The 16601-nt window shown below is 39.1% G+C and overlaps 1 protein-coding gene across 3 annotated transcripts in view; it reads right to left on the reverse strand.

Annotated features, from left to right (window-relative positions):
• Window positions 1-920: 920 nt before the first annotated feature.
• The window catches only part of HESO1 (Nucleotidyltransferase family protein), a 111715-nt gene continuing 96034 nt past the window's right edge, over window positions 921-16601 (reverse strand). For 2 of the 3 annotated variants that reach the window (XM_089438591.1, XM_089438592.1), the window contains exons 3-9: window positions 7017-7184; window positions 5249-5427; window positions 5060-5155; window positions 4859-4928; window positions 3846-3976; window positions 2188-2301; window positions 921-2083 (exon numbers count right to left, since the gene is read on the reverse strand). In XM_089438591.1, the coding sequence (XP_089294717.1) occupies window positions 1337-2083; window positions 2188-2301; window positions 3846-3976; window positions 4859-4928; window positions 5060-5155; window positions 5249-5427; window positions 7017-7184 (1505 nt within the window). In that variant the 3' untranslated portion in view covers window positions 921-1336. The remainder of the gene's footprint in view (window positions 2084-2187; window positions 2302-3845; window positions 3977-4858; window positions 4929-5059; window positions 5156-5248; window positions 5428-7016; window positions 7185-16601) is intronic. The other variant, XM_089438593.1, reaches the window with a different exon arrangement.

Consider the following 16601-nt stretch of genomic DNA (forward strand, 5'->3'; position numbering starts at 1 on the left):
CTAATGTTAACCACAGGTAATTTCATCTCTGTTATCATAAAGTCCGTTAAATGATAACATACTATAAGCCTTGCAAGAAACCAAATTTTAATTGGCCTCATAAAACACTTAACAAAAATATAACAGTATGCCTAGATGTTAACCACAGGTAATTTCATCACTGTTATCATGAAGTCCGTTAAATGATATCATACTATAAGCCTTGCAAGAAACCAAATTTAATTGGCCTCATAAATCACGACCTGTAGGATTATGCCATAGACCTGGATGATAATTAAAAATAAATAATAGACTAGCCAAGTCATTTGCGATACAGTTGTAGACATGTTCACGAGACTATACCAAATAAGAGAACGGCCATACATCATTAAGAGTTAAAATGAATTGGTATGAAGTTAATTTTGAAAAGTTTATTAATATTTTCAATATATAATAATTTAAGATCTCAGCCCTGCCAGATGCCAATGCGAAATATGGGATCCTTTTTATATGTGACAAAGGAACTCTCTGCGGAATAATTTGATTATTTATCCATGGAAGATACCCTAACCCTCCTGACTCAAACCTGTGACCTCCAAGAGGGAAACTGACCTTTCATATATTCATTCTTTGTTCCAAAATTAAAGTTTAATTAAAGATTTGCAACATATCATAGATCATTTTTTCCATCGCATTGTAATCCTTTATCTGTGAATGTGACAATCAATGTGTATATTAGACTAATATATTGACATATATTACATTATAGGCAAAAGCACAAAAATATTAAGCATAGCTTAGAATAGTGGCAATTAAAGGCGACATTTTCGTGATCACTTGTCCAGTGCATTGTGCTGCTTTATCTCTGGGGGTGATGTGCATGTTAGAATAATATATTGGATTAGTTAACATTATAAGCAAAAGCACAAAAATACGAGGCATACTTAAAACCATGACACTTGAAAGGCAACATTTCTTATCTTATGACAACATTTCTTTTCTTGCCAAAAGCTGTAGGTGGGAAAATATTATAGCAACTTGCATTTCTCACCTCACCACTTCATAAATATGATCTAGAGAACAAGCATCAAAATATACATATGAAATTCTACATACGCTTGGGAAAGCACAACGTTGTACGAAATGAAAGCCAAGGAATTTATAGCATTTCGCAGCATAGAATCCTAAATGCATGTGCCACTTGAAGCTTTTGCCCAACCAGATCCAAAACCGGCAATTAGACGTGGGATTGAACCAACTAGCCATTTGATTGCTACCGCAATCTACTAACTTGTATCAAATTCGCACCAAACTGTAGATTAGTAATGATGAAACTGGCAGGCAACAAATTTCAGGATTACCCATTCTTCGGCTTCCACAATGTTTGCTGTGGGCTGTAGTACCTGGAATCCATTGCTGTTGAGATGGGTTGCCTCCATTCCGAAGTCTGCTGTTGTTGTCGATAATGTTTGCTAGCATTTGTGTATTGAAACTGAGGGTGTGACGTGGAAGCAACTTCTGGCTGGTAACGCATACTTTCAGACAAGGAACAACTTCGGCTAAAGGTTGCTGCCAGAGAATTAGGTGGCTCACTTTTAGTTGGTATATTGGAAGATGTGTTACCAAGTTGTTGTAAAAATACTCCCTTATATCTATTACTTCCAGCAGATTTCCTAGATGCATTTGCTGAAATTACTTGAGAGGGTACATTTGCTGAAATTACTTGAGAGGGTACATTTGCTGAAATTACACGAGAGGGTACATTTGCTGAAATTACACGAGAGGTTACAGCATTTGGTTTTCGCTCAACCGATCTATTACTAAATGTCATCTCACGACCTTGTAAAGAACCCCGCTTGTTTGGATTGTCTGCATCAAGTTTCCTCGATGAATTCACTGAATTTACACGGGTAGGTATAACTCTTGGTTTAGGACCTCCTTGAGAGGATCCAAATAAACTTTCGCGTAAAGAATGCATCTCTAAAGGCACTGGAAGCCTGTGAAGAGATTGCTCGGTCTCCAAGAATGCATCACATATTTTCCTTAAAGTTGACTCAGTCACAGATCTTGCACAATTTTCGACATGGTCAAAAGGATCCTCAATCTACACAGTGACGAAAGAGGAGTTATTAACGAGAGAACTCTCACTCTCCATAAATATATAGATTTCGAATCATTGAGGATAAATAAAACACTCCAAAATCTTACCGTCATTGCATAGGTTTTCTTCATCCGAGAACCATTACTGAATGCATTTCCCCATTTGCCAGTGAATGTGCATACTGTCGAGCCTTGTGACCAAAAAGCTGCGACTTTTGTATACTGCTTGATAGAAAGACGATTCACACGGAGTTATAGGTGCAAAGAAAGTGTACATATAAGTTATTCAAAAAATAGTTACAACACTCGTGGAATAAAATGCCTCGATAATGCATACACACAATAGAAATAAATGGTGCCTTGCAGAGCAAAGTACACCTGCTGCACAAAACTTCTTACCCATGAATCATGAACAAAAAAGCCTTATCAAAATAAGACAAGATGAAACTATAACCGACAAACTGTAAAGATTTAGACAGTCTTGGATGAAACATAGCAAAAGTTGAGGAACCTAGAAACAAGGGCCAAATGGAATTGTGCATGTGACACTTAAAAACAGCTTTAGACTATTGAAGTCAAATCTTTAACAAATGAGCAAGCACAATTCCATTTGCACAAACTTATTAACCATGAATCATGCACAACGAGCAAGCAATATTCTTTGTTAAATTGCACAAACTTCTTAACCATGAATCATGCACAAAGAGCAAGCAACATTTTTTGTTAAACTGCACAAACTTATTAACCATAAATCATGCACAAAAACCTTCTGAACTTGAGACATGATGAAACTATAACCGAGAAAGCATAGAGATCAAGACAGTCTTGGAAGAAACATAGCACCAAAAGTTGAGGAACCTGAAAAAAAGGAGCCAAATACAATTATGCAGATGACTCCTAAAAGCAGCCTTAAATTACTGGAGTGAAATACTTAACTGACCAACAAGGAAGCTTCTTTGTAGAATTCAAACAATAGAGAAATTGTATAATTGAATTAACAAAAACCACTTCAGCTGGCATAAAGGCAACTCTCAACTGAGAAATAGAAATGAAGAGCAATGAAGTATGTTTTTTATAACAAGCACACAGACCTGAGTAAATATAGAAAACTTTCTGAAAGAGGCAGCCTGCCATAAGAAGTATTGTTTAGCAAAATAGATTGCTTCCAAAGAGGGATGAAAATAGTAACAATTTTTGCTAATAAGTTATGTCTGTGGGCAAAATCCATGGCATAACGATTGCCACATCCTAAAATGTATGGGAAGATCTTTCAGAAGAACTACTATTTCAGCAAATTATCTTACATAATTAAATAGACCAAATGCAATATCTACATGGGATCCACATGAAGCCTTCTATCAGTGAAAGGTACTAGAAGACCAGGAAATAGAAGATGACCCCAGATTGACTCATAAATCGAGCAATTTGACTTTCATTGTCAGTATCCACGAGTGGATCCCAGATGCAATCAGAATGGACCCAATAAAGATCTATGGTGTATCCCTCCCTAACACAGATCCATGAAGGATCCAGGATGCAACAATAACTGCAATCCAATATACATCTAGGGTTATCCAGGAAGGAGAAGGAAAGGATATTGTAGCATACAGGACAAACATACACTCTAAAAATAGAACAAGCATACTCTCAAATCTAGAATGAGCATATTCTCAAAAATCTATCTATCTTTGTTGTAAGTTAATGGTAAATCTAGATGATTAGATCTGAGAAAAAGTTCAAGAATCTAGCTAGTCATTGACAACTACCTGCGCAAAGAAAGAAACGAAAAGTTCAGATATAGTGCTCTTATTGTCTCTTCCAAATCCTTGACGTTTAAATTTCTCAACATTTAATTTGCACTCCTGCTCAATCTGTCTTTCATCTTTGTTTCTTCCACCTACACAAGTATTCAACAAGGCCAAACATTTATGGCTTCTATAAAAATCAGACATATATAAATATATACACCATAGTTACCACTTGCAAAATTCAAATAGGATTCAGGGCATTTCAGATAAATAAATACTAAAAAAACAAAACATTAGAAAAATCCAATTCAAAAAAACATGTGTCTGTGTGTGTTTGGGGGGATGGAATATGCATCAATTGCATATGGAAAAAACATAAAAGCATACAAAATATTCAAAACTTTTAGAAAATCACATGCTACTTCTCTAAAATATTAATCCCATAAAGTATGGTCCCTAAAGAAATCTATTGCAGTTTGTATTTGTAGTTTATGAGGAGAGTCAAATTTTTATTTGGAAATATATTTTTTGTCCTGCTAGGGGTTTCTGTACAAATGGAATCCAAATTTAGGGGAAATCTGGCTGAATCGAATTCATGGCAGAATTTCCACGCAGAAAGCACTGATTCTGGTAAATTCTGCTACTTCTTTAATAAGGAGATAATATCACCACACCATCACATACTAAACAAAGAATGGGGGTGCTGATACCAGGCCATATCTTGCACAGGAGCTCCCCCCTTCTTTCCTGGAATTCCCAGATGCAAGACAAATTGACCACCAGCCGCATAGGTGGTTGGTTACCCCAAAAGACCCAATGAGATTTGATCAAAGACCTATGTGGACTTAGCACAAGAGCATCTACCAATCAAGCTAACCCCTGGGGCATAATGAATTCTGTTACTATGATATAAGCCTCGTCCATTTAATGAATTATGAAATTAAGACATGAGTATAACATCCACCAGGTGACGCAAAAAGACTGATGCATAGAGAAACAAAGTAAAGCTCAGCCAAAAATTGCATAGGTACCTGCTAGTTCACGGGCAACATCTCCATTGTATATATCCTTGAAAGGGGGGAGAATTGGAGGAGACTGCATCTGTAAAGATAAATTGGAATCATTGTAACATACCAAATTCTAAAGTATATGTTCGAAATTATGAAAATGGAACATAGATGTATAAATCCAAAACAAGGAAATGGTACTGAGAACTCAGAAAATTGACTGACTTGTAAATGGAAAATTATTAGTAAGCTAAGGGAAAATGAATTCAGTGTCCCTGACTTTGGATCATTTATATTATGCGCCTTCGCCCAGTACTTTATCTGCATTAACAACATATGGTAGTTATCAACTTATCGCAGACAACCACAGTTACTCCATAAACAGCACTAGACTTGAAACATACAGAAACCTACCAGGAAAACCAACTCTCTGAACCTTGTGTCTATTTGACTTATCCAGTAGAGAAATTTAGACTTCAGCATGCCTAAACCATTATTAATCGAGATATCACAGGAAATCTGAGAGTAAGGATCCTCAAAAATGAGCAGAGGAACTCTTGCATTTGGAATAAACTGCACAAATCTAGCCGCACCTGCACTTAACAAGTTTTAACATTAAAAAAGATGAAAACTACAGCTGATGAAAACAAGAGCAATTCATCACCCTGACTCAATTTGTCACTGAATGAAATATGCCAACAAGCTTTAAATCTAACTTCACATCAAACAATTGCTAAGAATGAAATGACAGAAACAGAAGACGATATGATATGAAGGTATTTACTATTGATATACTAAATATTAGAGCTTGACTACTGTTCTAAAAGTATGGCAAGGAAAAATCAAGGTTAAGGAACTTGTTTCACTACCAAACAAGCATATAGCCTAAAAACTGATTACATTTCCAGCCTTCATATGTAGCTCCCATCCCTGGAGACCTTTCGTTGCATCAACAGAAAGCCAACCACTAAGATAAAACCAAGACCTGCATCTGCCAACAGCTAGTTAAGGCAAGGAAGATGGGAATTTTAGCATCCGATGAGCAAGCAGAGATTTCAAAGCTTTGTTTATTTCAAGGTAGGTAGGAAAAATTAGTCTTACTATATGTGATGAGGAAAATAATGAGAGGATTTTCTAAAATGAGAGCTTCCCCTCTCATAGAAAGCTATATTCTAATGGCTACTGTTTTTTACATGCACAACTCTAGTTACGTACTTGAATCATTCACAGACAACGTAGTAGTAACCAGAACAGTTAGGTTATTCACACTTGTAAATCTTGTACCTAGGCCTTAAGTCTTTAGAGTCCCATCACAGATACACCAAGTTAGACAGTCAATATTGTGCTCAACTATATCTGTATTGACCAATCTAAAATGAAATCATCACTGCTTCACATAAAAACCATGTTATTGCACCACTATTAAATAGAGGGGGAAGCCAAAATAAATAAAGAACATTCATCATGAGAAAGATATGGCAAGGATAACAGGAAATAAATTAAACATCTCGAAAACTTTGTATTCTACCATTAAAAGGATAGGAATTTGTCACCAATTCAATAATATACCAGAATTCAATTTTGGAAAATGATCTCTAGGCATGTCTGCTCTTATAGGGTTTAGGTTATTATTATAATTTTACGAAATGATCTCCGGGTATGTCCAGTCCTCGAGATACATCTTCTAACATTTTTCACTCTACATAAGACAATTTCTCTTGCTTATTTCATCATTAATAATTTCGGAATGTGGATACTATCATTCCAAATGTGAAAAAGCTGCCTATGATGTCAAATATAAATTAGGCAGATGAATTATGCTGAACGTATTGCTGGTTTACAGGCATTTGTAGTATCATTTAATCCAGATATCCTTGTCAAAGATGATAGATAATATAACTCTTCTACCCAGCAAAATGATAGTGCAGTAACAATTCTCTCTACTGCAGAACAAATAATATAAAGTTGAGTACTAGCATTATCCAAATTTAGAATAATCATCTCTAGGCATACCCAACATTTGTCATCATCCATTTTTCCATAGATAATATCATCTTATAATGTAAAATGTAATTTTACAACATACCAAATGAAATTGTACAGAAGAAAATCTTTCATTTTAGAACAAGCAGAAGCTGGTCAGTGGATTTTGTTAAAATACAGTGGGTTACTTAGATCTCACCTCCCCTCAGTAGAGCCTGTTTCAGATCAGATAGGATTTTCCGCTTCTTGTTTTTCCCAAGAGTTGAAGAACTTTGAGAAGCAGCAGGCAAATCAATGGAAATATCCAGATCACCCCATCGCGTGTAGAGGTCAGATAAAAAGGATCCAAATGGTGTCACAGAAACACCTATCAGCATTTGAGAAGCCGCGACTCAGATATATTACTTTGCAATACATTTTAAATTTCCTCTTGAATTCAATCTTTATAAACTTTACAACAGAGAAGCTAAGATGTATTTACTATTAACCAATCTTGCCAAACTCAACAATAAAATTCTTCCATAAAAATATGATCTGAACAATAGCCAAAAATTACATTAGACAAACAAGTCCTACACATCAAAGTACAGCAAAAATAAAGCAGTCTACGCAAAAAGGTACAGAGAGTACACAAAAATTTAGAATACATGGTAACACATAAAAGAAAAACACAAAATTCGAAGCATCATCAAATGAAAATCAAAAAGGTAAAGAATGATGATGAAATAAGGTTCGGAGTAATATGATCCCTAATAAAATCCCTTTTTCTTGACAATGTATGTTGTTTTTAATCTTTGTAGTCAACACTTTGACTAAAGATTACTTAGTTGTAATATATTATTTTAACGCAGGGCTAATCAGAATATAAGTTAGTACATTTTTTTTCCTTTTTTAAACAAACAAATTAGGACGTCTTTAAGAACTTTACATGCACATATTGTCCACTCTCTTTTTAAGTGATAAATCATTTATATAAAGTAAGTTCACAAAATCGCAATGCTATGTAAATTAATTAGTAGCTGTAACAATTAGTTAAATAGGCAAAAGGGCGAGGCAGGGGGAGCATCGGAGGAGCGCTGAAGCCGAAAATGGAGATGAACGCAGAGGGTTAGGGTTTTTGGAATGGGCTGCCTCTGGCAGACCTGTCCCTGGTCAGGGTGTAGGGGAACTTGAACCCACCTACATAAGTTTAGACCAAGCTACCCCAGGTCGATTGGAGGAAGAAACCCTGAAAATAGACAGGACTGCAAAAAGAAATGACAGAACCAGACCAGGGGGGAGAGATCCCCTCCTACAAAAATGTAGCAGCAGGAGAAACAAGCTAGAAAGGATCAAGCGGCAGCACAGGGAGACATAGCAAGGATACGCCGGTCATGGGGGCAATATGGCAAGCAAGGACGGGGAACAAATGTCTGCCAAGAGCAACTTAAAAACCCAGGTTTGTTATTCCAAACAATAAACTTGAGGAGTACAGAGGATATATGAAAGATCATGCTCTAATTTGTAAGTTTGTAGGCACATGGCCGTCTGAGAAAGACCTGACTAGATGGATACATCAGAGATGGAAGCCCAAGGGACATATTGACCTAAAACTAGGGGCAAAAGGATTCTTCACGGTAATATTTTCAAACCTAGAGGATAAGGAGCGGATCTTCGAAGAGGGACCATACTTCTTTAATAATGCAGGACTTTTTATGAGGCAATGGGAAGAATGTTATAATCTAGATAAAGAGAAAATGCTAGCAGCACCAATATGGGTTAGACTGTTTGGGCTCCCAATAGAGTTCTAGGATCCAGAGATTCTAGAGGGGATTGGGAATTCAATAGGGACCTTCGTCAAGGTGGCAGGAACTACCAAACGAGGCATATACACGTCATATGCTAGGATCTGTGTCTACATGAACATCACAGAACCGCTTCTGGAGTATATTGAAGTGGAATACCACGATGAGGTATGGCAGCAACCAGTGGATTATGAACATATTCCATTTCGATGTAGACGATGCCATGAATACGGACATCTGTATAAATCTTGTCCGATGATTGCCAAGGAAATACCAATAGATTTGGGGGGAAGAAAGGAGAATAATGAACAGGAGGAAAGGAAAAGCGGAGGAGACAATGAAGGGTTTACAGAAGTGTTGAGGCGAAGAAAACCCCAAAGAGAAAAAACTAGACAGAACCAACCCTCTCCAGAAGGCATTCAGAAAAGTCAAAACCAGTTCGAAGTATTACAAGAAGAAGAAATGGAAGCGGAAGGTGAAGATGGCGAAGATGAAACAATGGATCATATAAAAGAAAGCAAAGGGAAAAATAAGATGCCAAGCAATATGGAGATAGAAAAGGAGGGGGCGAAAACAGATAGACCTCATGAACAGAACCAAATGGAAATAGACCCACAACAGGACAAAGGAGGAGGAGAAGAACAGGTTATGAAGAGACCTCTGCAAGAATGGCGGTATTTGGATGAAAGATTCATACCCAAACACCAAAACAACTATATAAGGAGATGTTCCAAAGATACAAGGAAAAATGAGGTACAATAATAATAAATCAGCCATAACAACTAGGGACGCAAGGAGGACAAAGCACAGAAGTGGGTACTACAGGGAAAGGAGGAAGGAAAGGAGGAAGAAGACCTATGAGCGAGACCATTCACATTATGAGATAATGGGTTAGGATGCTATAGGTAGCGCGGGTGGTGTGGCAATCCTCTGGAACCCAGAGGAGATTCATTTGAAGACTAGATTAGTATACCTCGAATTCTTTCAAGAAGATTCAGGAATATAGGATCCCAAGAATGGATTCTCTTATCCAATGTATATGGTCCTCATATATCGGGCGAACACAGAAGTTTCTTCAGAACCTGGAAATTATATGTTCCATGTTTCCAGCCTTTCCATGGATTGTTGGAGGAGATTTTAATATGATTACATCCCTAAAGGAGAAAAGGGGAGGCCTCAGAAGAACAGACGTAGATATGGAAGCATTTGGAGATAATGATAGTAGAACAAAGGCTAGTAGACATTCAGACAATAATGGGATCTACACATGGAACAACAGAAGGGGAGTTAGACACCAAATTGCCTCCAAATTAGATAGATTTCTACTGTCATAACAGATTATAAATTGGGACATTTTCATTGAAGCAACGATTCTTCCAAGAATGGGATCGGACCACTGGCCGATCAAAATAGAATTAGACATCAAAGCCAACACCAAAAAAAAAGCCCTTCAAGTTCGAAGCCTTCTGGCTCAGGGATCCGACTTTTATGATGAAAGTAGAAGACTGGTGGAAACAAAGTCAACACAGAGGAAGAAACAGGATGCAGACCTTCCAGCTAAAATTAAAGGAACTAAAGGAAAACATTAAAAAATGGAACAAAGAAGAATCTGGAAACATCTTTAAGGACCAGCAGCTTCTAGATCAAAAGATGAAGAAAATCCAACAAGAAATCATAATAGCAGGCAGAAGTGAGGATCTAGCTAGAGAAGAAGGGATCCTGATAGGACAAATGGAAGAAAGAAGGAAACAAGAAGAGATTCTATGGAGACAAAAATCTAGAGTAAACTGGCTTGAGAAGGGGAAAGGAATACAAAGTTCTTCCATCAGGGAATGATCCAACGAAGACAGAGAGATAGAATCTTCTCCATAAAGAATGAAGGAGGACTACGAGTAACTCAGCATGAAGAAATGAAACAAATTCTGATAAACCACTTCAAAGAACTCCTCACGGAATCCAATGTAGACCGAAGAGAAGCCACCGAGAGAATATGTCATGAGATCCCAAGCATGATTACCAGGGATCAAAATCTAGCTCTCATGAGGGCGGCTACTCTGGAAGAAGTAGAAGAGATTGTGAAAGGGATGAAGAAAAACAAAGCCCCTGGACCAGACGGGTTTACAGTGGAATTCTACCAAGCAGGATGGAAATTTTTGGGACAGGATATCCTGGACGGGGTGGAAGAATCAAGAAGGAATCAGAAGGTTAGTACAGGCTTAAACTCAACTCTCTTATCTCTTATTCCTAAAAATGCTAAGTCGGAGGAGCCCCAGGGCTTTAGACCCATTGCTCTGTGCAATGTTATTTATAAAATTGTAGCTACGCTAATGGCTAAAAGACTTAAGCCTATTCTCTCTAGAATTATCTCCCCTGAACAAACAGGTTTTGTGGAAGGTTGCCAAATTCTAGATGGTCTTGTTGTATCTCAAGAAGTAGTGCACTCTCTAAAAACAAAAAAGGAAGCAGGTATGATGATTAAGCTGGACCTCTCCAAGGCTTATGACCGCTTGAATTGGGAATTCTTGAAATCGGTTTTAAGGGCCTTTGGTTTTTGTAATAGCTGGATCAAATGAGTCTCTGCCATGATCTCATCGCCCAATTTCTCCATCCCATTGAATGGAGCTCCTTCTAAAACTTTTAAAGACTCCAGAGAACTCCATCAAGGAGACCCCCTGTCTCCCTTCCTGTTCATCATTGCAGCGGAGGGTTTAGGAAGATACATCAAAAAAGAATTTGAGGGAAAGAAAGATTAGAGGAATTCAGATATGGGGCAGCAACATACCGATCACTCACCAGCAATTCGTTGATGATATCATGCTATTTTGTGCAGTGTCTCTCAGAGAAGCTAGAAGAATAAAAGAAATCTTAGACCTCTTTATGGAAGCTTCTGGTACGCAAATTAATAAGGAAAAGTCCTGTACCTATTTCTTTAATACAGCAGGAAATATAAGAAATTATTTAACAAGATTATTGGGTTTTCGCTCAGGGGAGCTACCCACAAAATATCTAGGCACTCCGTTAGCCCTAAATCTGCTTAGAATGACGAACTGGCAACAAACCATTGAGAAAATAGCAAGCAAACTAGCCAACCGGTCCTTCAGAACACTGAATATAGAAGGCAGAGCAATTTTGGTCAAGGCAGTCCTACAATCGATCCCATTCTATCAACTCTCGACAATGGCCGCACCTAAAGGTGTGTGTGCCAAAATGGTGGAGATTTTTAAAAATTCATTTGGGGCGGACCAAAGCAACAAAGAAAATGGGCGCTGGTATCCTGGAAGGACCTGGTGAAAAGTAAAATTGATGGTGGACTAGGCCTCAGAGATCCTTACTCCTTGAACCAAGTAATGGGGGCTAAGCTCTGGTGGAGATGGATGAAGGGAGGAGATGACCTATGGAAAAGAATATGGATAAAAAAATATAATATGCCAACAAGTCCCGAGGAAATCTTAAGAATAAGGGAAACCCCGAAAGGTTCTACAATTTGGAATCTTGCCGGTCAAAACAGGGAGATAATAACCAAACATGCTTTCTAGGAAATCGGTTTTAAGGGCCTTTGGTTTTTGTAATAGCTGGATCAAATGAGTCTCTGCCATGATCTCATCGCCCAATTTCTCCATCCCATTGAATGGAGCTCCTTCTAAAACTTTTAAAGACTCCAGAGGACTCCATCAAGGAGACCCCCTGTCTCCCTTCCTGTTCATCATTGCAGCGGAGGGTTTAGGAAGATACATCAAAAAAGAATTTGAGGGAAAGAAAGATTAGAGGAATTCAGATATGGGGCAGCAACATACCGATTACTCACCAGCAATTCGTTGATGATATCATGCTATTTTGTGCAGTGTCTCTCAGAGAAGCTAGAAGAATAAAAGAAATCTTAGACCTCTTTATGGAAGCTTCTGGTATGCAAATTAATAAGGAAAAGTCCCATACCTATTTCTTTAATACAGCAGGAAATATAAGAAATTATTTAACAAGATTATTGGGTTTTCGCTCAGGGGAGCTACCCACAAAAAATCTAGGCACTCCGTTAGCCCTGAATCTGCTTAGAATGACGAACTGGCAACAAACCATTGAGAAAATAGCAAGCAAACTAGCCAACCGGTCCTTCAGAACACTGAATATAGAAGGCAGAGCAGTTTTGGTCAAGGCAGTCCTACAATCGATCCCATTCTATCAACTCTCGACAATGGCCGCACCTAAAGGTGCGTGTGCCAAAATGGTGGAGATTTTTAAAAATTCATTTGGGTCGAACCAAAGCAACAAAGAAAATGGGCATTGGTATCCTGGAAGGACCTGGTGAAAAGTAAAATTGATGGTGGACTAGGCCTCAGAGATCCTTACTCCTTGAACCAAGTAATGGGGGCTAAGCTCTGGTGGAGATGGATGAAGGGAGGAGATGACCTATGGAAAAGAATATGGATAAAAAAATATAATATGCCAACAAGTCCCAAGGAAATCTTAAGAATAAGGGAAACCCCGAAAGGTTCTACAATTTGGAATCTCGCCAGTCAAAACAGGGAGATAATAACCAAACATGCTTTCTAGGAAATCAGGAATGGAAGTTCGGCCAAGTTCTGGGAAGAACCCTGGCAACAAAGAGAAAGACTGAATGGGGTTCAAGCTTTAAGTGACATATATCAAAAGGCAAATAAGGAAGGGATGAATTATGTAAGGGATTTCTGGAATGAAGGGAGCCAAGAAGAATCGTGGAGAATCTGGAAAAAACCCGAAGAATGGAATGGTCCTATTGATAGGGAGCAAGGAGAGATATATATAAAAGAAATGCAGACAAGGAAAATACCTGTAAGAACAGGACCAAACATATTGAGATGGGGTTATACAATGAAGGGAAACTTCACGATTAAAGGAGCATACCATCTCTCCACCCAGCAAGAACAAGATGATATGGCAGTTATATGGAATCAAATTTGGAGGAGCAACTGGTGGCCGAAAGTGACTCACTTCCTATGGCTGGTATGTAAAGGCCACATCCTGACCTGCGACCAACTTCAAAAACACGGGATTCAGGGGCCTCCTAAATGTTGTCTATGCAAACAAGATCGGGAAATGCAAGAACATCTCCTGAATTCCTGTAATGGAGCTCAACAGCAATGGGAAGAAGTAAGGAGACTATTTGGAAGGACAAACAGAAATCAACAGAACATCAGGGAAACAATTAAACAATGGGGACGAGGCCAATTCACGATCCCAGTGGTTAGATGAGCCTAGAGTCTAGCAGTAGGCATGAATATGTGGATGATTTGGAAAGAACGAAACAGGGAAATCTTTCTAAATAAAGAGATGTCTCAGGAGCAAGTCTGGGAGAAAATGCTAAGTCATATTCGCGAGACTATCTTAGTGGAACCTTGGAGCACAGAGGATTGGAAAACGTCTCCGGAAGAATATCAAATTCTTAGCAAGCTGAATCTGCAACAAGGAATGGTGGCTCCGCAAATGTGGAAACAACCCAGTACAGGATGCCACAGCCATCTTCACTCCTCTCACCCTTCGGCTGGATTTATAAAGCTAAATTTTGATGGAGCTTCCAAAGGTAACCCAGGCCTGGTGGGGATTGGCGGCCTCTTCCGAGACGACCAAGGCAAAACAAGATGGATTTACTCAGATAATGGTGGCATGATGAGTAACAATGAAGCCGAATTGATGGCAGTACATCAAGGACTAAAAATAGCAATCAGAAATGGATACACCAATCTGGAAGTGGAAGGAGATTCCCAAATGGTCACAAATATAATTAAAAAACTTATTAATGGGACTCCATGGGACAAAGTGTCCCAAAGTTGGAGGATGGCCAGCTTGATCCAAGATCTGGAAATTATCTTAAAGAGATTCGAGTACATGATCATTAAGCATGTAAGAAGAAAAGGCAACAGAGCAGCGGATTTTCTCGCAAATTGGGGAAGTAAGGAACAAGGAGGAAAGTTGGGCAATATCTGGACAACATATTTAGAGAAGCCAGAATTAGAACTGCTTAAGATGATATTAACTCAAGATTACAATGAAGACATGATCTAAAGATAATAGATACAGGTGGCCCCCGATCGAGGTGAGGAGGAGATCAGGGGAGGGCAGTAGGAAAAATCATGAGAGCGGCAGGACAGAGAGTCCACCTCCTGTCCGTAGCACCGCCCATCATGCCACGGTAGAGTACTGCATGTCAGCGCGAATTTTGAAAAATAGGAGTGGAGAGAGTGGGATGAGAGAGAATCACAGAATTGGCAACGGTAGTGGGATAGGAAGTGAGACAGGTGGGATGTATTATTTGAAGGTGGCGAAGGGGAGAAGAATAGGTAAGCCGCGTCGAGAGGAAGAGGAGCAGGGAGCAATGCAACCAGTGAGAGCCTTGACGGAAAATTGCGATTTCGGGTATGTCATCTCTGGACCTTCTACTTTTCTCTCTGTAATGAATAGTATGATGGAAGAAAGAGGGATGATGGCTACCTCCTGGGAGGAAGAGAGTAAGCACGGGGTTGACTTTTACTTTGCCATGCAATGTATAGAAGAAGTGGGGTTTAAGCAGGGAATGGTACAAGAAGGGTGGAGGAGGGGTGGTCCTAAAGATAGTCTAGGGGGAAATAAGGAAGACCAGACTGCTCACCCCATGACGAATGGTAAGAGGAATGTAGAGAGGCAAGACATGAAAACTCTACACTTAGCTCAAGCGTTGGTTAATATGACAGAAGGTTTACTTACCTTCCTACATCCGAGAGAAGAAAACCTTTGGAAACCTCAGACAAATGAAGATGAATGGAGAAGAGGAGGTGGGATAAGAGATCAGGATGTTAAGGAGGAGGGCAAGGTTGTAAATCCTTGAAATCTAACTTCTGTTGATGAAAATTGTAAATAGGCAACAGTAAAATGAAAGATGGCATGCCTGAGCAGAGGAAGGGAGCGTGGAGGCAGAGGACGTCCAAGCCTGCAAAATAGAGTTAACCCGTCAACTGCACTGCCTGCTAGCCAACGGAGGGGGAGGAGATCAATGCAGATTGCTGTCCAAGAAGCTGCAAGAGCCTATAGAGAGGGTATGACCGATGACATCCGCCAGCTATTACAAGAAATGGAGGAGAATGTGATGGAAGAGCAATCAAACCTGGAGGTAGAGGAATGGGCAGACGTAATCCAAGACCCTGGCAACACTCGTGGACGGATGACACTCTACAGACAAGCTCTTCATGTCTACTGGGTTTTAAAACGACTTCTTGCGAAGGCGCTGGAGCAGGTGGCAGGAGAAGTGGCCAAAATTGCCCAAGGAATGCCAAACCTCAAAAAGGAAATGAAGAATTTGCAGGTGGTTATGATTATGCAGGATAACAAGTTGGAAGAGATCCAACAGAGGCTGGCTCAGCTGACCCAAGCTCCCACGGAACCCATGGCAACCCCTGCCAACACCGATTTGAGTAATGATGACCGGAAGGAATAACCCTTCTACGCTTCTCCCGTTTTTAGCGGACAACTCTTTTTTCAGAAGTTTAGATGGTAGTTCTTAGCTTGTTAAGTACTTTTAGTTGCTTAGTGCATATAGCCTGGATGGAAATACTGGTGAAATTTTGTTTTTGGACTACTTATAGCAAATTCAGGTGGCAAACAGACTTGGTTTCCCTTCTGGGCAAGTTGAGGCCACCAAAACGATGTATTTGGTTTCATGAAATATTATAAATAGAAAAGGAAGGTACCACCTACCAATGTTACTTGGGAGCGGGAGCGGAAGCGGGGAGCGGAAGCGGGGAGCGGGAGCGGAAGCGGGAGCGGGAGCGACCATTTTCAGAAGCTCCCGGTTTGGGAGCGAATCCCGGAGCGATTTTTTAAAAATATATATATTTTTTATATTTTTTAATTTTTGATACATATATGTCAACAAAAACATGTAGAATGATGAAATAGACATAAAAAACATAAAAAAACATAAATTGATCATTGAACCATATCACATCAATCATCTAGAAATTATAATCGTCATCAACCTTAGTAAAATTAAAATA

Source organism: Pinus tabuliformis, chromosome 9, assembly GCF_031772625.1.
Source record: "Pinus tabuliformis cultivar Carrire ecotype Pingquan chromosome 9, CPIR1, whole genome shotgun sequence".
Lineage (NCBI taxonomy): Eukaryota > Viridiplantae > Streptophyta > Pinopsida > Pinales > Pinaceae > Pinus > Pinus tabuliformis.